Source organism: Pipistrellus hanaki, assembly GCF_964339955.1.
Source record: "Pipistrellus hanaki genome assembly, chromosome: 14".
NCBI classification, from domain to species: domain Eukaryota; kingdom Metazoa; phylum Chordata; class Mammalia; order Chiroptera; family Vespertilionidae; genus Pipistrellus; species Pipistrellus hanaki.
In genome coordinates this window covers 29,708,210-29,729,377 of record NC_140516.1, presented here as the reverse complement: position 1 = coordinate 29,729,377, position 21,168 = coordinate 29,708,210, and the positions used below count along the sequence as shown (strand labels likewise).

General features: G+C 41.8%; 1 protein-coding gene across 8 annotated transcripts in view; it reads left to right on the top strand.

Moving 5' to 3' along the window:
* Positions 1–11,211, top strand: part of SGMS1 (sphingomyelin synthase 1) — a 217,930-nt gene extending 206,719 nt beyond the window's left edge. For all 8 annotated transcript variants that reach the window (XM_084903456.1, XM_084903458.1, XM_084903460.1 and 5 more), the window contains 3 exons: positions 5,671–5,824; positions 8,739–8,905; positions 9,572–11,211. In XM_084903456.1, coding sequence (XP_084759582.1) covers positions 5,671–5,824; positions 8,739–8,905; positions 9,572–9,751 — 501 coding nt within the window. In that variant the 3' untranslated portion in view covers positions 9,752–11,211. The remainder of the gene's footprint in view (positions 1–5,670; positions 5,825–8,738; positions 8,906–9,571) is intronic.
* The last annotated feature ends 9,957 nt before the right edge of the window (positions 11,212–21,168 follow it).

The following is a 21,168-nucleotide window of genomic DNA, read 5'->3' as shown; positions in this document are numbered from 1 at the left end:
TGTGACATTTTTTGATAAACAAGCAAGTTGCTTATTTCCTGAACAAACATTTCTAGAGAACCCATCTGTGCGGGTGCACTTTGAGGACACACAAATGTTTAAGACAAGTGCCCCTCCCCTGGTAAATGGGCCCCGAGAAGCCATGACAGACATGTGACGCGCAGGCCATTCTGGCCTGTTCAGCCCTTCCTGTCATAGGCGTGTAGTGCTGGCTGCACCGAGGAGGGAGCTGTCTGGGCCAAGTCTCAAAAGGATGTGTATGTGTAGGAGTTTGCCACATGGAATCGGAGAGAGGAAGAGCTTGTAGGTGGAGAAAACAGGAAGGGTGAGAGAGAGTCTGGGGAGCCGGTAACGTCAGATGTGTCTGGGCATGTGATCCTGTGGGTTTTGTGGCCAGAGGGAAAGCCAGAGTGGCAGGTTGTGGGCAGGTTTTAAGGGGACCTGCCATCCTGCTTAGGAGTGTGGGCTTGATCAATTAGTCGGGCCACAGCAAGCCAGGAAAGGTTTTAGCAGGGGTTTATGTGATCACATCTGTCTCAGATCTCTCAGAGTCCAGTGATTTAGAAAGTAAGCTGTTGGGAGGGAGGGAGGGAAGGAGGGAGGGATTATAGGAATTAATGGATGTGTTTGGTAATGGAGAGGTACAGAGAGCAAATCCTTCAGAGCTGAGTGGACGGGAAAGTATTTTTAAAAGACCCATACATGAGTTCTAAGAGGACGTGCATACCGAAATCTCTCTGCTTCAGATCACTTGAGGTGGACATAATATTTGTGGGTGAAACTAAATCTTTCCTGGAGTGAATCTGGAGGAAGAGTTCAGAAGAGTCTCTCGTGATCACAGCAGATGAGCAGCCACAAGGGCTGTGTGTTGGAGAGAACCATCCGAATTTCTCTTGTTGTCTGCTAGGCCTTGAGATCTCACTTAAGGACCCTTCCCCCCTTACACCTTCCCCCCACCAAAAAATATTGACTTAACCTGGCAATTGTCATGCTGTCTTGAATTTGTATAGCGCTGTACAATTTTAACAGTCACCTTTACAAACATTATCTCACTTTGGTTTGTGAGGGTTGAGGATGAGGAAGTATTGTTTTTGCCTGTTACAGATAAGAGAAATGAAGTAAGAGCTGGTGAAATTGTCCAGTCACCCAACACTGGGGCTTGAGATCATGTTTATGCTCATTGTTGTTCCTACGAAAGTGAACTTGGTAACCTGTGGAATATCAGTCCGACAGAGCACAGTTTAAAGCAAGGAAAGTTAAAATCACACTGAAAACACCTTGTGTGAGGAGGCAGAAAATGGTTGGTTTGTTTATGAAAGGTGAAAATAACTTTTATAGAAATGGGGAACTTTCATTTAAAAGGAGAAAAACGCTTATGAAAAATCGATCCTCAGAGAATAATGAATAAATTACTTTAAGTTGTTTTAGCTACTCAACTACACTTAAATGGCATGTAAAATGGATTAGATTTCATTAGAACGACAACAAAAAGTGAACCTGAGGACACTGTACAGCCTTTGTCGCTGGGGGGGTATTTGCAGCCATAGCAGGCTCTTTCCCGGACCCAGGGCAAGATTATGTAGGTGAGAGGCAGGACGTTCGAATTGATCCCAACTGAGTCACTGTGAAGCAGAAATAGCCTCTCTGTTTATTAATAATCTAAATGGACATCATGTAGTGTGCACTAAGCACATGGCAGGCATGTGGCGATAGGAGGAATTGATAAGAAAGCTCTTAAAAAGTTGGAATTTCTATAAAAACAAAGGGCAGTGTTTTATTATGTAGAACCACTCTCCCACCCTCTTTTTTACTGCCCGTTCCAATAATACTAAGAAAGCCTGAGAAATGTTAAGGGGCAGTTTTGAGCCTCTCCCTGCTGCTGGGAAATCTAAAGCATCCATCAAACTCATAAACACACTGCCTGGCCTGTGGGGCTTCAAGGACGTGTGCTAAAGGACGTAATTTTGCTGTTTTGGGCCTTTGTCCTTTGGGGAGTTGAGGCTGAGGGGACACCGTAGTGTGTAGCGTGTGTTTCTCAGTTGAAGGCTGTGGGGGTGGGGCTGGCTGGGTTCCATTGGTCCTCCTGCTCCCTGACGCTTCATTCCCACAGCGGGTGTGACCCGTGGTCTAAGTGTAAGAGCAGCTGGCCGTCTTGCTTTGTCATGGATGATAGTGAATTTCTTGTTTTGGAGGAAATTTGTTCTTCTGGAACAAAAAAAAAAAAAAAAAAGGAACGATTTGCCCTGGTGGTGGTTTTCAGTGGATTCATGAGTGAATAAATGAATGAATGAATGAATGAATGAATGAATACTTTGAGCAACAGCTGGCTGTTCCTGGTTGTTGGAATGGGAAGTGATAGCATGACATCACCTCTGTAAGGTTCCCAGACTGCTCAAGGAGAGGTTCCTCTAGTTGTACCCAATTCCTGGTTCACCCAGACTGGCGAGGGACTGGCAGTGCACAGGTAGCATATAGTTTTGCAGGCAGTACCTATACGGAGCCAGAGGACATGGGTCACATTGACACACTGAACAGCCGGTGGGGTGGGGGTAGGAGGGGTAGGAAGCCTTGCTGATTCTTCGGGCTGCTGTAAGAGAAAACATTAGTAAGGTACAAGGACGATATTAAATAGCATTTCTACTCCTTACTACTACTCATTTTCAGCCCCTTGTCAGAGTCGCACCAAAGCCATTGATGTATGATCATTGTTTGATGAGCTTCTCTCCCAGGTTCTCCCTCCCCTGCCAGTGGGGCTGAAGCACAGTGAACCCCCTGTTCTACAAAGCAGTTAAGAGAGAAGGCTGGGCATGGGCTGTCTGCATACAGAATGATGGCCAACAGACCACCCTCAGCCCTCAGCGCCCGCTATGATTTAGCACCGAAAGAATGCTTTGTTTTTAATAACCAAAGGCTCACTGGCTGAAACTGTGCTGGAGTGGCCTGTCTCATTCAGAAGTCGAAATTCCCACCTTCTGCTCTGTTTCTTGCTGTGCATGGTTGTTGCTTAAGTGACTTGGCCAGTTTACTTAATTCCTTAGCCGTTCATTAGAAGTTGAAGAAAACTGGTGTATTTTCATTGAGAACTGATTTTTCTGTGACCTAGGAGACCATAATTCACATCCTAATATAGCATGAGACCTACATTTTCACAACTTTGTAGTGTCTGTCCATTGAAAAAGTGTTGATGTGAATGTCCCCCAAAATAACTCTTCTTTCAAAAATGAGCATTCAGGCCCTACTGGTTTGGTTGAGTAGGCTGTACCTTCAGTCATCTGAAATTACATGGATTCTCCTTGATTAAACTCAATATGCAGTGTTTACATTATTACAGTTTTGTAAATGCTATTCCCAGTCAAGTCTTGTAGTTTCCTATAATTTTCCCTTTCTGCATAGTATTTTGTTTCCTGTAGAATTAGTAATTACCATGGTTTTTACTTTGTCTTCTATGTACTTATTCACGCTCACATTGTGACTCTGCCAGCCATACCGTCAGAGGCATTGGGTGTTCTGTCAGTCTCATCTTCTTTAAGACAGCTCTCCAGAGCTCTAACTCACCCATTTCTAGGCTGACTGCAGTTTTCAGCCCCCCTTTTATTGGCATTCTAGCACATCCTGTTCCTTTTTCTGTGTTTAGTCCTTCTTTTGTGGAGCATGCCCTTTGTAATTTCCCGAAAAAAAAGAGTGCACAGGTGGTAAATATTTGAAATCTTGTACATATGAAAATGACTTTAGTTTATCCTTAGTTGGTGCTTAGTTATTGTGGCTGGGGATAGAATTCTAAGTTAGAAATTATTTTCCCTCAGAATTTGGAGGCATTTTTCTAAAGCCTTCTGTTCTCTAGTGTTGCTTTTGAAATTTTCTGATTTCTGATCTTTCATGTGAAACTTGTTTTTAATTTCTGGAAGCTTCAGAGTTTCTTCTTTACTCCCTCCCCCCCACCCCCCGTTTCTGAAATTCCATGATGCTGAGTCTTGCTGTGTAGATCTTTTTCTTCTATTGAGCTGATTCAATGATCCCTTTGAATCTGGAAATTCATATCCTCTCTGTGGTGTGTTCAACCTGCCTTCCTTAACTAGAAATCTTCGTAAAACCTTTAAAGGGAAATTATAATAAATTTATATTTATATGAACATGTTTTCCAAAGTGGTAATATTATCAGTTAAAAGCTGCAACATGATCATGGTGATTAAATTGGCCAACCAGAAATTAAAAAGAGTCTGACAGTCATAAAATAGAGACAGTCACACATTTCATTTGACAGAGCAATTGAAAATGCAGCGAGTGAATTGTTCAAGCTATTTATTACTCTAGGAACCAGCTTAGACTTGTATGAGAGACAGGCAAATTTATTCTTAAACTTTTTTCACTTTTATTGAAAGGAAAAACATGCAATTTAATCCATATAATTTCAGAAGATTGAAGGTACATCCTGCTCAGTTTCTTGTTTTACTTTGGTCCCGGAAATCATACACCAAACACTATTTGTATATTTGACTGCTCAGTCTTCAGCTGTTTTAGCAATACAACAGTTGTCCTCCAGGCCATGCATGCAAAAATATATCTCTAAATTTTCCCTGAAGGTTTAAACCCCTACCCCAAACTGCAGTAATAGGAGCAAACCAGTCATTCTTTCTCTATCAGAGTAATAGAAAAAATGGGTAAGCATCTGTTGAAATATAAAATATATTAATATCTCAGGGAAGTTCTGAAGCTACTCCATACTCTTTCCGAAGGTTGCCCAAGGAACAGAAATATTGAGTGGCCAGTCTTCAAGGTGTTGGTGGGTGTGGGGGTCATGTCTTACTATAAGTTTTTAAAGGAAAGACTCTCTTATGTGTCTCCTCTACTCTCAGTAAGGTGTATGCATGGTGGAGGTGGTCGGGCGAGAGGGGGGGCATGTTCCCTGACACCAAGCAATTCTCCAACTCTCTTTAACTCAATTCTGATACTCTCTACCCGGAGAGAGTGTCAGATCCCACAGGTAAAGGACTCAGACACTGACTACTCTCCCATTTCAGATGCCAATTACAAGGCCAGATCTGCTTCTGAAGTTCCCTTGACCCCTTCCTCTGGTTCAATTTGCTAGAGTGGCTCACAGAACACAGGAGTGCTTACTAGATTATAAGTTTATTGTAGAGGATATAACCGAGGAGCAGCCAGATGGGAAAGATGCACCGGGCAGGGTGTGTGGGAAGGGCGTGCTCTCTCCCGGGTGCACCCTCTCCCGATAGCTCCCCGTGTTCACCATCTGGAAGCGCTCCAAGCCTCTCCCATGGGATGTTTGTGGAGGCTTTGCTCCGTAGGCATGATTGATTAAGTCACTGGCCATTCGTGACTAAGCCAGAGATGGGGGCAAGTGGACTCAAAGCTCCAACCCTTGCACCACCTGGTTGATTCTGGCAAACATCTTTAAGGGCTTTTCAATTCAGTGAACTCAGGTGTGGTTGAAAAAAAATGCTTGTTATGAATAACAAAGATAAAGACACCTTTATCTTTCTTATCGCTTAGGAAATTCCAAAGTGTTTAGAAGCTCTGTGTCAGGAACAGGGGCAAAGACCAAATATATATTTCTTAATATAAACCACAATATCCCAAAGCCTAGAATATAAATAGTAATTGTAGCACACCTTCATGTGGGCTGATACATCTTGTTTTCTCTCTCCCCACCAGCTTTTCGGAGACTGGGAAGCCCAACTGCGGAGAATAATGAAGCTCATTGCTGGTGGTGGCCTGTCCATAACTGGCTCTCACAACATGTGTGGGGACTATCTGTACAGCGGCCACACGGTCATGCTCACACTCACCTACTTATTTATCAAAGAGTGTAAGTCTAAAACAGGCTCCCATTAGAATTTTCTCACCTGCCGTTTCCCAGGGTCTGTGGCAAGTCTGCCGAAGCAAGGCTGGAGGCCTTGAGGAGCAGTGCCTCATCTCACCACCTCGCCTGCACACAGACAGCAGGCACCGGAGACTCTGTGTGGCAGGGAGTAACTGCTCTTCTTGGCTGGCGTTTCTTGTTTCCTTCTGTGTCATCTGTAGTGTTGTGGGGTGTGACACCCGTTGGAAGAAATCAGAAGGAGATCTCCAAGACACAGAAATCTAGTATTGGGCCTGACTAACTGGATGATGGAAGATCATGTGTTCACTCGGTAGCCATTTTTCCAAGCACCTGGCACTGTGCTCTAAGCTGAGGGTGCAGTGATGGGTCAGTGACGTCTGTGGACCATGGCGGTAGAGGCCATGGGCTCAGGAACACTAAGTGAGGCAGACACTAAATGGGAAAGTTCCTGTAAAGAAATGCACTTAGTAAAATATTTTATTATGAAACACAAACGCAAATAAAGTGTTAACATATGATTAAAACATTTCGTCCCTTCCCCCTCCCATTTTCCTATATAATTTCCATGCATGTTTTTGTACTTGTGTATTACATTATTCTCTGGTTTTTAAATTTTACAATTTTCTCTCAATGGTGTTTTTGAGATGAGACTCCAGTTCATTTTAATTACTGTTTATATTTCAGTACTACAAATGAACCACAGATTACATTTTTTCATTAATCTACTTGTAGAAAATTCAGCTGTGTTCAATATTTTACCATTAGAAACAGTCCCAGTGAGCTTTATACAGGCAGTTCCATGATAGAGTGACAAGGTAACCAGGTTGCTGATATCACAGAGGAGGGACACACATTACAGGAGGGAAGTCTTGGGATCGTATGGCACCTTGGAAGTTGAACATGGTTGGAATTTAGTGGGGGTAACGGTGAGAAATGAGAATGAACTGGTAAGTAGAACCAGGTCATGCAGAGAATGCCGTAAGCCACCAGAAGGAATCTGAACTTCCATCGGACAGGGATGGGGTGCCTACTGAAGGCTTGTTCCAGTGGGGCAGTGTCACCTTATTCCTTCTGGAGGGAGAAACCACTCTTACAGCAGCTTGCAAGATGGACGGGAGAGGGAGAAGACAAGGCCAGGAGAAAAGTTAGGAGCCTGCTGCTGTAGTCCAGTACAGCGTGGTGGTGGCTCAGACTACCGGGGTGGCATTGGGGATGGAGAGAAGTAGAAGGACCAGAGAGAGATTAACCAAGAAGGGTCGACAGTCAGATTGATTGTGGAGGTTCGGAAGATAGGTGGTAGAATGAAGGATGAATGCCCATTTTGGGTCTTAAGCAAAACTAAGCTGGGGGACATAACAGGAGAAGAGAAGATGGGCTTTGGGGCACTGACCAGATAGAGCTAATTCTGACAATGTCTATCCAGAATTGTCAGGGTGTGATCGAGCCCTTGTACTAGGGTATAACTGGACTCAAGGGAACAGAATGGATCTGGTGTCAGTTGGCTGAAGGAGGGATTTCTGCCTCCTGCTGATTGGTACCTGAATCCTTTCATGGAATTAAGCCTTATGCTTCTGGAAGATAATAAAGCAGTGTGCTATATTGGGTCACAAACTCTGATTTTTGAATCCTGGTGCTGTCACTACCTCTGTGACCCTGGGAAAAACACTTAACCTTTCTAAGTCTTGGTTTATATATGTTTAAAATGAGATACTGATAGCTATTTAATGAGTGAAAGAGAGGCGGTAAAAGCTAAAGTAGATGGATATTTATAATAATGTTCATGAGGAATGAGTATTTGTTGCTATGTTGTTATCAAATACAAATTTTCCTGGAAATGGAATAAAAATACATACACTAAGATCCCTACCCTGACCCTCCATTTAAAATTGCAAACCACCCATCAGCCTTCTGACCCTGCTTATCCGATTCAACTTTATTTTTCCATAGCATTTAAGACCTCTAACATAGTATACAATTTTCTTATTTAATATAATTATTTTTATTGTCTCTCTTCCCTACTGGAAAGGGATCTCCCCACAAAGGCAGGCTTTTTGCCTGTTTTGTACATGGATCTCAGTACCTGGAGCAGTTCCCATCCTGGGCACATCGTACATGCTCAATCAATATACAATGGTTGCATGAATGAGCGATTGATTCTTGGACCCCTTGAGAATCTAATAAAATCCTGAAATTTCTCTCCTGGAATGAGGAGGGGGAGGGTAGACCACATTTAAACTATTTTTGCCTGGACTTTCAGACCATCTAATACGAGTACAAGGCTGAAAGGCCCACAGTAATGGAGATGCTGGTGCTTCCCTCAGGTGATTTTCCAGTGGAAGCACGGACAGTGTTTATTGACACTGCCGCACCACTGGGAATGCACTTGGACTGAATTCCCAGGCTTTTGGGTCTTCTCTGATTTGTATTTGAGAACGTGGAAATCTCAGACTCAGAGTAGTGTATGGTTGCACAGATTGGAAATCAAATAAATCATATCAATTATATTTAATTCATGTATAAGGATCTATGGACCGAAATGATTGATTTTGTATAGAGAATTAATCCCCAATTACTTACATATAAATTAAATGTCCAAGAACAGCTTTTTAAAAAAATGGATCATGATACATTAACCTGTCCTTATTTGTCCTTTTAAACTGTATTTATGGCTGTATGAGTTAAATAACAGCCAAATATGAATTACTCTTGCTAGTAAAAACACTTTATAATAAGATTTTATAAACTATTCTAACATTGGTTACAGATAAGCTAAAGATTTGATAGCTCAAGAGGTGGTTTGCAGAAGGAAGGACATGAGGAAACTGCATTCACAATGGTGGTAGAGGTGTGATTGGGCACCTTGAATATTGGGATTATTGCAAATTTCTTCTCTCTTCAGATTCCCCTCGACGACTCTGGTGGTATCACTGGATTTGCTGGCTTCTCAGCGTAGTTGGAATCTTCTGTATTCTCTTAGCGCATGACCACTACACTGTGGACGTGGTGGTGGCATATTACATCACTACAAGACTCTTCTGGTGGTACCACACTATGGCCAATCAGCAAGTGAGCTTTCCCCCATTTGATTTTCCTGTCTTTTGCTCCGGGGTTGGTGTTACTGTGGCAGGGGAAAAGTACAAAGGACCCACAGATGCCTTAGGTTTCTCTTTCCTTAAGAGATAGTCAATTATGGTTATGTTATCTTTTGTGATGCTGATCCACTTAAAAATAAAAAATGACCAAGAAATTGCATCCTGTTAGAACAAATATCACATTCTCATTGTCCCTAAAAATATTTACTAAGTTGTGCCCACCTGTTTCTTGTCTTACATTCTTACCCTCTTCTTCCTGCCTTTGGCCCCTCACCAGCTTAATATTTAACATTAAGTTTGTCCATTTTCATTGTAGAAGAGTGAATAACTAAAAACTAATTGCGGTCTTTATCTGAGTAAGCCACAGGTTTTCCTTGCACTCCTGGAATCGGAGTTACTTGTTTTTCTACCAGGGTGTTTCCCTGTTTGCAGATGAGTGCCAAGTGTAGAATGGTGGTGTGACTGTGAAACTAGAATGGAGGGGAAGACGTGGAGCCAGTCTGGGCCCTTTGTGCATTTTAATATTAAAAAATTTGATCTTAAAGTGAAAGGTCATGAGAAAAATATGTATGTTCCCTTTGGGGCTGCAGCAAGTTAATTGCTCTTACTGACTTGGTTTTTCCTTTCTTTATTGTCTTAGGTGCTCAAAGAAGCTTCCCAGATGAACCTCTTGGCCCGGGTGTGGTGGTACAGGCCGTTTCAGTACTTTGAAAAGAATGTCCAAGGAATTGTACCTCGATCTTACCATTGGCCCTTCCCCTGGCCAGTAGTCCACCTCAGTAGACCAGTTAGATACAGCCGGTTGGTGACAGACACATAACAGCTGTGCAAAGAGGGGGAACGAGGACCTGTCCAAAGTGCTAAGAACTCCACGAGAGAAGATGCCATAAAATAAACACCTCCCTAATCCTACTATCTTTCAACGGTTACCTTGACTTAACCTATTGAGTTACCTGGTCAGCACTGTGATCTTTTTCTCTCCAAAGGACCTGCGTTGGACAACAATAAAGAAAATCTAACCTATCATGCACTGTACACATTTCCTGTTCATAAGTCTGGGACTTACATAACCCACACCCACCATGTTCCTTTGTATATGATGCAACAGCATAACTGTAAGCTTTTGTATCCTAAGTTTTGTTCTTTCCAGTCACATCTGGAAATAAAATGTATTATTTTTCTTGGGAAAACATACTTTTCATATCTCTTGCCCCAAAGATTGGGCTGTAAGCCATTTTCTAGCCAATGTCTCTATGAAGGTTTCTAAGGACCTGACTGGGGTCTGATTCTGAAATCTTTCTACCTGTTGCACCGATAGTCAAATAAAAATGACAGACAGAAAGGTTTAGTAACTTTGGGTTTTGTAAAATCAGCAGAGACAGTGTGTCAAAAAGTGCAAAAAATAAATAAAAAGGTTCTGTTATAAAGTGATTTTCTAAGTATTTCCTAACTTTATTTTTCAAATGATGTTATGAAAACCAAATTTCAAGATTTTTACATGTCAAAGAGAAGAGAGAGTTAAAATTTAAAAATGCTTCTTGGGAGAGAAATTTGTCTATGTTTCTAGTGCCTTTCTTGTCTTGATTGTATGGTCAGTAGGCAATCTTTAAAAAAATGTTTTTATTTAAAATAAAGTATTCCATGAAAATATAAATGTATGTATACACTACTAAATTTTGCATTTGTAGCTAAATTAAATCAGAAGACTGCTTATGGCTTTTCAGTTGTTCTGAATTACAGACTGGGGGTGAGGAGACGTGGTGGTAATCTGAAAGTCAGCACCGGCTCCCATATTGTGAGCCGGTGGCCACGACTTGGCCCACTTACATTATTTTACCTATTGGGTGGTTCAGTTTTAACTCTACAGTGAAAATAGCCATGAATACTTCTTTTTTTAAAAGTGAGTATTGAAAATGATCACTTAACTAAAACTTGAAAGCTATGAATTCGTTATCCATACTCTCATGACAATTTTGTTGGTGAACAACAAAAAAGAGATCTATTTCTTTAAAATATATTTGTGCAGAAACTGCATGTAACTCTAAGTTTTGTTCCTAACAAAAGGATGGTTGGGGAAGTATTCTATTCTATACTTGCCAATGTGGAGAACAAAATAGTTTTTTAAGAATGAAGAAGTATATATATCCATTCTGTATTTTACGTGCAGCAGAATTATCTTCTGTAGGGTTTTTTTCTTTTTATGTGCGTGTGTATTCACAAGGTGATATTTGTATTGTAAAACAATAATGGTGAAGGAAATAAAATGGCTTTTAAAATTTGGTTTGTTTTAAATCTTTGTAAAGTTATTATTCCAGAGAGCATACTGATATCTTAATAGCTTACCTAGATCGTAAATTAATCAAAATGCACTTTTTAATAAAAACTGATACTTAAAAATAAGTGGCTATTTCTGATGTGTTCACATTGTTCACAGAAGTCCTACGTGGAATCATTAAAGCAAGGTAAGAGGCTCCATTTCAGAATTTCATCACTGAGGTTTTGTGTATGTGTGTGTGTGTGTGTGTGTGTGTGTGTGTGTGTGTGTGTGTGTGGTTTTGTTTGAGATAATCATGTTTCCTTTTTCTTGAGATTCCTTAAAACCTACTCCAAACTTCAGTTTGACTGCTCTTTTATAGGTGAACCTTGAATGACTCAGGGTTTGGGGTGTTACCCCTGCAACAGTGGAAAAATCTTCATAGAACTATGACTTACAGTCAGCCCTTGGCATCCAAGGATCTGAAGGACCAACTGCTCTTTGTTTTTTAAACCCATGTCATTTCCAGGAAGGACTTCATGCCTTATCAACTGGAAACCCTTAAAATCAGTGTTACCGTCTACCTCTGTGCCACTTGAGAAGAAAAACCATGCGACTATGACAACTACAGACTCTGGAGACCACAGTGGATCGTGTAGGTACCTGCTTGCTTATAGGAACCAGAAAGACGTGGGGACTGGATACTTAGAAAGAAGCTACTAGTAAGCACTTACTTCTGTTTAACTTGCTTAGCAGCTTCAGGAAAGGATCAATGAATGAGTGGCTCTGTTGTTTTATGAAGAATGAAAGTAATTGCCTGGGGAAAGGAGCAGCCCCAGGAGAAAGTGGATTGAGTATGGCATATCCATTAGAGTTTATATTGGAAGCTCAGAAGAGGGTTTGTAGGCACTATTTTTGGCCAATTTGCTCTGAGCCTCACTTTTCTCTCAAAAATAGGGATGATTTTACCTGTTCTGTGTCATGTGGGACGATGATGAGGCATGGGTGTAAAGTGCTCAGTAAACAACCACTGTCTCTATGGAGAGGAATGTGAGCAAGAGAAAGATGAACACGAGGCCCCTGTGGAGCCAGGGAAGAAGTCTCAATCCAAACTCTGGCCTCAGCCAGAAAGGGAGAGCTAGGCTGGATTAAAAAACCATGCCTGGACTCAGCCTTTATGTGAACTTCTGAGTAGGTATTAGCAGTAGTCTGAACCTATTGACATCTTACTACCCTCGGTAAAATTCTTGCATTGATGTGTGTGCACAGTGGTGGTTTGCAGTATTGGCCAATGCTGAAATAGCATGACATAGTCTTCTTGAATGATAAGCCAGGGTAGCAATGAAGCAGAAACACGTGGCTACCATGGGTTATTGGTGCCTGGAGTCTGCTCCCCAGACCAGCTTTGTGCTGGCACATGGAGCAACTGGTACCATTTGAATTGCTTTCTGCTGGTGGAATTAGCACAAGAGGGAAGGGAAGACAGGTTTCAGCCAAAGCAGTGCCTTCCATGCCTTCTCTAAGGAGCCTCTGACCGTGGGAAGGCACATGTTGGGTTTCCCACTGGGTATGGGTAGCAATGCTCCTAGAACGTTTCACAAAATCTGGTTGTTTAAATGAATATTTGTTTTGAAGGCTTCTCTGAAACCGTTGGCTGTGAGGCCACAATCAGAGCATCACCAGGCTTACGGAAAATTTATCACAAGCCTTTTGGCCAAGGGAGCCTTTGATCTCTGGCTGGTGTTAGGCTGTGATAGGGCCCTGGCAGGGGCAAGGAGTGAGGATACAATGTGTTCCCAGCTCAGGCTTCCTTTGCACAGCAGGCAGCGTTTCGCACCTCAGCAAGCCTTGCAGGCTTCCTAGCAGAGGCGGGCAGGTGAGCTTGCGGGTGTTTGCTAGCTGTTTCTCCACAGGCTCCAGGGATGAACTTGTAAAGCCAACAAACGGCTTGAAAAGGAATCGAGTCCAGTGAGGGCTGCTGGCACAGTGCTGGCTTGGGAAGCGTCACTGGCTCTGGATGCTGGAGCCCATTCCTGGGTTTGTGAGCGGACCCCAGATGCCTGCACAGAGCTTGCTGTCCCTTCCCGGGCAGCTCACAGTGGACACTCAGAGACCTCTGCCCACGAGGTCACCTAACGAGGCTTTTCCCCCTGAGGCTCCTGGGTCCTGAGCATCTAGGGTTCCAACTGCGGGAAGACAGAGCCACTGAAGCAAGGCATGTTGCCGAGGTGTTGTTCCTTGTCCTTAGTCCTCTGAGCCGATTGTGTCCGACACACAGCAAAAGTTGCTGAGGGTGGCGGTGGCGATAGTTCTTCCTTAGGGAGAGAAAATGTCAATGTATTCAGCACATGTAACCCCCACATGCTATTAGCATTCGCCGAGAGCGAATTCAAACGAAAAGTCACCAAAATTAGATGGGGAAGTATCCGAAATGTCACTGTAACACATGGTGAGAGCGGAGAACTGTGGCAATTTGGCTTTCTGTAGATCTGGGCTATGAAACTGGTTTAATTTCTCAAGATGTTCAGAGCTTAATCACCAATTAAAATCAGGAACAACAATGAATTTGTTCAAGTCCTAGGAAATCCATTTTCCTCTTGAAGAGGGCCCAAATCCACTTCTTTCTCATTTTACAAAAATGGGGAATTAATGGCCATCTTTTTACTGGTGTTAGAAGGTCAGAGCGGGAGAGGCAGCCAAGCTTGCTAGAAAGACCTGCTGGCTTCTGTTTTGATGTAGAGCAGCTTGTTTCCTTTGCTCAGGACTGAAGGGAGAGGAAGGAATGGGACTGGAGCCCAGGGGACAGAGTTCTCAGGACACACACACACACACACACACACACACACGTATATAAGTTCAGCATTTGCATCACTATATTTAAGGCTCTAATAAATCTCTCCTTGTAGGGGTGTCGAACTCAATCAGAGAAGGGGCCAAAATCTAAAATCCAGCCTAAATCGCGGGCCGAATGGTTTACTGAACAGTCATAAACTGACAATGTCATAAACTGACAGCGGAGTGCAGTGATGACAGCGTGGTGCGGGCCACATTGCAAGGCCTGGCGGGCTGGATTTGGCCCGCGGGCCTTGTGTTTGACACGTGTGCTAAAGGAATCTACTTACATTTCATTAAGTTAGTACTTCCTAAATTTATTTGGCCTTGAAAACCTTTTTGTACAAACCTTTTCTCCCTCTAACACACTTACTTTTTAAGAATTTTACAATAAGAACCCATATAGTATCAATCATTATTTTATTAACTCACTTTATCACATATCAATCCATTTGTCTATCTTTTTATCCATGTATCATTTTTTTTCTTTTTTGTTAATCCTCACTAAGGATATTTTTTCCATTGATTTTTAGAGAGAGTGTAAGGGAGGGAAAGTGGGAAGGGAGAGAGAAAAAAATAACTGTGAGAGAGACACATTGATTGGTTGTCACTCACATGTGCCCTGACCAGGGCCGGGGATCGAACCTGCAACCCAGGTACCTGCCCTTGACTGGGAATCAAACCCTCGACTCTTGGGTGCACAGGCCAATGTAGGCCAATGTTCCAACCAATTCTTCTTCTTCTTTTTTAAAATATATTTTTATTGATTTTGTACAGAGAGGAAGGGAGAGAGATAGAGAGTTAGAAACATCGATGAGAGAGAGTCATCGATCAGCTGCCTCTTGCACACCCCCTACTGGGGATATGCCCGCAACCAAGGTACATGTCCTTGACCGGAATCAAACCCGGGACCCTTCAGTCCCCAAGCTGACACTCTATCCACTGAGCCAAACCGGTCCCAACCCAACCAATTATTCTTATTTTAATGCATTTCAAAGTAAATCACAGATATCAGTTCACTTCTCCCTAAATACTTTAATATTCATACCATTAACCAAAATGCGAAATTTGTTCACAGTTTTTTCTGGATGAAATTTATAGACAAAGGATTACATAAACCTTAAGTGTATGTTTTCTATTTTGACAGACACATGCATCTGTGTAACTCAAACACCTGACATCACAAAAAGATTACAATCTTCCCAGAAAGTTCCTTTCCACCTCCTTCCCAGTCCATCCTGGCCCGCCCTCACCTACTCCCAGATGAAAACACCTATTGTATCCATCCTTCCCCGTTGATTTCCCACCCCAGCCTCTCCATGTACTATGTATGTATTCTTTGTCGTGTGGCTTATTCCACTCTGTATAACATCTTTAGATTCATCCATGTTGTACATATTGATAATTTATTCCTTTTTTCTTAGTGAATAGTATTCTGTTGAATAAGTGTACACAATTTATCTCTACTCTTTTATAGATTAAAACCTGGACTGTTTATAAATTTTGAATATTATGAATAAAGCATCTAGGAACATTCTTGTGTATGTTTTCTCTGTGTATGTGCACACACATGTGTATGCGTGTGTGTACATATATATATGTACATATGTTTTCATTTCTAATGGGTCAATACCCAAGTGTGGGGTTGCTGGGTCATAGGGTAGATAAATGTTTAATTTTTCAGAAATTACCAGACCTGCTTATAGGAAATTTGTCTTGCTCTTAAAAAGAGATTCATGGATGAAAAGACCTTCCTTTGGGAAAGGTTCTGTGTAGACACAATACCCAGAATTTCTGCAGCTCTGAGGACAGCACTGACACATAGGAAGGAAATTGGTCCTTAATGATTCATTGGATGTTGAAGTAGCCACTCTCAGATGCCTTCCTTGGAATTATGTGAGTCAGTAACATCCCTTATTATTTCAGTCAGTCTGAGCTAGACATATGGAGTAAAACTCTATAATAATAAAAGCATAATATGCTAATTAGACCAGATATCCTTCTGGACAAAGCTGGGGTTGTCAGGGAAGCCCGGATCCCCGGTGACTGATGGCAGCCAGAGGGAAGCTCGGGTCCTGGGTGCCAGAGGGAAGCTGATGCCGGCAGCCAGGGGAAGGAAGGCCTACTCATACACGAATTTCATGGATCGAGCCTCTACTATTTTTATAAACGTAACTGAAGCATTACATACACAAGTACATACAGATTAATTTTCACAAACTGAAAATATTGGAGTAACTAGCCTCCAGGTCAAGAAACAGCATTACCAGTATCAGGATGATCTTGAGGAAATAGAGCTCTATCACACATTATCAAAAGTGGAAGTAAGAAAATAAATTTTGAGGCCCAGTTGAGTTCACTGGTAAGTTCTGCCAAACATTTAAGGAATTATACCAATACAAAAACAAAATTAGAGCCCAGCAGGTGTGGCTCAGTGGTTGATCTATGAGCCAGAAGGTCATGGTTCAATTCCTGGTCAGGTCACATGCCCAGGTTGCAGGCTTGAATCCCAGTAAGGGGCATGCGGGAGGTAGCCGATCAATGATGAAAGAGAATCATTGATGTTTCTATCTTTCTCTCCCTCTCCCTTCATCTCTGAAATCAATTAAAAAAAAAAAAATATATATATATATATATATATATATATATATATATATATATATTTTTTTTTTTTTTTTTTAAACACCAAAATTAGACTTCCCCATCCGATCCCTCCCTCTTCCTCAAGTTTCCCCTGGCTTCTCTGTCTCCCCCAAACAGCCTCTTGTAGCCTCTTCATTAACACAGGGTTTTTTTTGTTTTTTTTTCCCTTCATATTCTCTCTCCAAACTTCTCTCAGCTTGCATATTTCATTTTAGCAAGGCAAAAGCTTTATCATTAGTTAAAATAGTAATCACTTAATTTTCCTCAAGTTATCCTGGGTGTTAGATGAGGACAGCTGGGGAGGAAACACAACTACATAATGAAGTAACCCTGCAAAATGCTTATTGTGCCATTGAACCAGTTGAAAAACTAAGGATCAGAAAATAAGTTGTGTTACTTAAGGGCCGGGTGACATTGGACATGCAGCTACCTGAGCTTTGGATGTTATTTTATTTATGAATAATAGCTGCTTTAGAGAGATGTTTGAGGGTTAAATGTACCGTATTTTCCGGCGTATAAGAGGACTTTTGAAACGAAAAAAAGTCAACTGAAAATCGGGGGCAAAAGACCAAAATTGCACAAAAATTGCCTGCAGATCTTGACAGCAAAGTAAGTCTTTTCTTTGAAGTGGGGGGTAGTCTTATACAGCGAATATAGACCTAAACCTGTGTTTTAACTGTAAAATTAGGGGGTCGTCTTATACGCCGGAAAATACGGTAAATGGCTTTTATACATTAAGGGTGGGGGGGCGTAGCGAGGGTCATGTTCTGGGTCTCATGGGGTAACTTCTTTCCTATTTTCACTTCATCAGGGAGGGGTTCTTCCCACCAGACACTGTCAACTGGAGCATAAGGCATGACTGGTGTCTTGGGAGCTACATGGCTCTCTAATGGAGTCACTTGCTGGAGTTTGAAAGCAGAGCTACTACAACCTTCACCTCTCAGAAGACAGGGGTGAGGCAGCAACTGGCCTCATTCAGGGCTTGTGAAGGAAAGCACACCTTCTCTAGAAATCAGCCAGATGATAAGAACTCCAACTGGAGTAACCTTTGAGCAATCACATATGAACACCCAGGAGAACAATCTACAGATGCTAATTTTGGCCTTTGGTGTAGGACACACCGCCCTTGAGTTGCCCTCACGTGAAAAAGAATGTGAGGAAAGATCATAGAAGACAATGAGCCACCTGTAAGTGAATAATAATTCAGATGAATCAGCAGATTTAATGGCTAAGGCTTCTCTTCTCAGAGACTGGCCTTTAAATTAACCCCATATTAAATTGTACACTCATGTTTCGCAAAGTTAATCCATTAGTGTATAGCTAACAGGATTTTTCTCGTAACTACCATGTTTCCCCAAAAATAAGACATCCTCCGAAAATAAGACCTACTTACAGGTTTCCTTCTGAGTGAAATATAAGGCATCCCCCAGAAAATAAGGCTCCCCCCACTAGGCTAAACATGAGAGATTTGGTCCACTGATCCTGAAAGAAATGGAGTCACAAGAAATTCACCAGGAAATTCAGGAATTAGATTGTTATGATGATGTTCCAGAAGATGATGACATGATTGTCATTGAATAAATGAGTAAATTCTTGATACTGTAGGATTCACAGTTTGTCTGGTTTGTGTTGACAACTATCGTACTACTGTATCGTATACAGGTAATAAATTTCCTTTATTTTCATTTAACAATAAATGTGTACCATATTCTTCTTCATGGAAAAATAAGACATCCCCTGAAAATAAGACCTAGCGCATCTTTGGGAGCAAAAATTAATATAAGACACTGTCTTATTTTTGGGGAAACAGGGTATTTATCATTGTACTATTATTTATTTAGCATTTTCTTTCAATAAAGCCCTTAACATTTGGCTTAGCCTCACTCTACAATTTATATTTCTAATTCACAACAAAATCAATTCATAATTATAAAATAAAGTGTCTACTCTGAACCACCTGAAACCTATCACCCTTTGGGATATTTTTTTTCTGTCATTGTCTTTGCAGATTTAGCTATCTCCCAACCAATCCCAACAAGTTTTTTTTGTTTTTTTGTTTTTTTTAATAAGGTCTTAAGCTAAAGAATCCCTCCAGAATTCCTTTGCAAAGATGTCCAATGCTTGCCTCTCTTTAACCAAACCTATTTCTCTCACTCTCTTCCTCATCTTAGCCAAGGCTAACTCCACTCTACCAGTTCTTCAGTGTAGAAAGCTTTGGAATCATTCTTGACTTTTTTTTTTTTTTTTTTACATTTACTTTATTATTGAAAGTATTACAGATGTCCCCTTTGTTTCCCTCCCATTGACCTTCTCTACCTCACACACGCCCCTCCCAGGCCTTCACCACACTATTGTCTGTGTCCTTGTAAGTTCCCCAGTTAATCATTTCCCTCCCATCTCCCCACCCCCACCTTTCCTCTGAAATTTGTCAGTCTGTTCCATGCTTCTATGTCTCTGGATCTATTTTGCTCATCAGTTTTATTTATTTATTTATTTATTTATTTATTTATTTATTTTCATCAGTTTATTTTGTTCATTAGATTCTACATATGAGTGAAATCATGTGATACTTATCTTTCTCTGACTGGGTTATTTCGCTAAGCATAATACTCTCCAGGTCCATCCATGCTGTTGCAAATGGTGAGAACTCCTTCTTTTTTTACAGCCACATAGTATTTCACTGTGTAAATGCACCACAGCCATTTTTATCCCTTCATCTTCTGACTGACTCTTATTTCTCACACATCCTTCTAAACCCAGTGAGAAATCCTATTGGCTGTACCTTTAAAATACATCCATTTTAGTCCACTTCGCATCATCTCTGCTTCTAGCCTTCTAGTCCCAGTCTCTTGCTTGGATATTACAAAATGCTCCAAATTAGCCTCCCTGCTTTTAAACTTGCCCCTTGGCAGGGTGTGTTCCTCATCAAGTCTAGGTGATAAACAGTAGAGTGAGCTTTCTGAAGAACGGATTGTACCATCGCGCTGCTCAAAATTCTCCGATGACTTCCCTTCTCTCATTTGGAGTAAGCCTGAAGTTCTTACCTCAATCTGTAAGGCCTTCCTGACCTCCATGCCCTGCACCTCCAGGGCACATACCTTGACCACATTTCCAATTGCTCCTTCTCTTGCCCTCTCTGTGTATGTTAACCTAGGCCTAGGCATCTCTCCTTCCTTCAAACCCCCAAGCACACTCTTACCTGAGGACCTTGATGTGTATTCCTTTCTCCTGGGATGCTTTTTCCCAGGTATCAGCATGCCTTATCCTTTCTTCCCACTTCCTCCAGGCCTCTACTGCGGTATTAACCCACCAGAGAGGACCTCTTGATTATACTATGTAAAACAACCTTCTCTCACCTCTTACTTTGCTTTATTCTTCCTTTAAGCATTTATAACCTAGGAAATTATATTTTATTTTTTGTTTGTCTTTCTCCATTTAGAAGGAAAGCACCATGAAGGAAAGGACTTTTGTTCACTTCTCTATCATCAGGACCTAACAGAGTGCCTGGTCAATAGGAGGTAATGGATATTACCGCTTGACCGTTATAGTTAAGATTCTGGAGTCCAGAAAGAGCAAAAATAGGAAGAGCCTCGGAGCCCAATTAGCAGCTAATAAACCTCATCTGGCACCTCTGCAGCTCCAGTCAGTGGGAAGAAGAGCCTGTGCAGGAACCCGCTAACCCCAGTTCCCCACATAGTTCCCTGTCTCTGTGCTGTCTGCCTGCAGCAGTGCATTGCCTCCCAGACACTTACACCCTGCTCCCTGCCTTACACCTACCTTCTCTTGCCCTGGAAGTCCTGGGGTGCACTCTGTTATGGCCGAAAGAAAACCAGGGGCTTGCTCTAGGACAGTATCTGCTATTCAAATGAATTCACCAATAACTGGAAAAGTGACATGAGCTTTTTTGAGAAATTCCAGGCTTCTGTGCTCTCTGCATGGGACATCAGTGAAATGACATGGAATTCAGAGAACTGATCAAACACTGAGAGTCTTCATGCTCTGCTGTCGTGGGTCAGTGATTGAGTGTTGACCCATGAACCAGGAGGTCACAGTTTGATTCCTGATCAGGGCACATGCCTGGGTTATGGACTTGATCCCTAATGTGGGGCACACAGGAAGCAGCCAATCAATGATTCTCTCTCCTCAATGATATTTTTATCTCTCTCCCTTTCTCTTTGAAGCCAATAAAAATATATTAAGAAAACAAACAGTCTTTGCATTCTTTTCCCTGCCTTTGGTACCTGCTAACCTGAGCCCCAAAGGGTTAGAAGTTTGAGCTTTCCCCCTAGGGACTCTAGTAATCATGTGATTTGTTTTAATACTGTGATATCGTTTAATACTGCAGGGAATTGATGTTTGATTTTTGCCGCAGAAGGACACCAGGGGAAATGTTAGCCCTCTTATTTGCTTCCCGCAAACTACCAAGATGACCACGTGTGATCAATTACCCTTGTCGAGTTACAGCCTTTCTAGAAAATCAGGGGCATGTCCTCTCCCAGGGCTAAGGC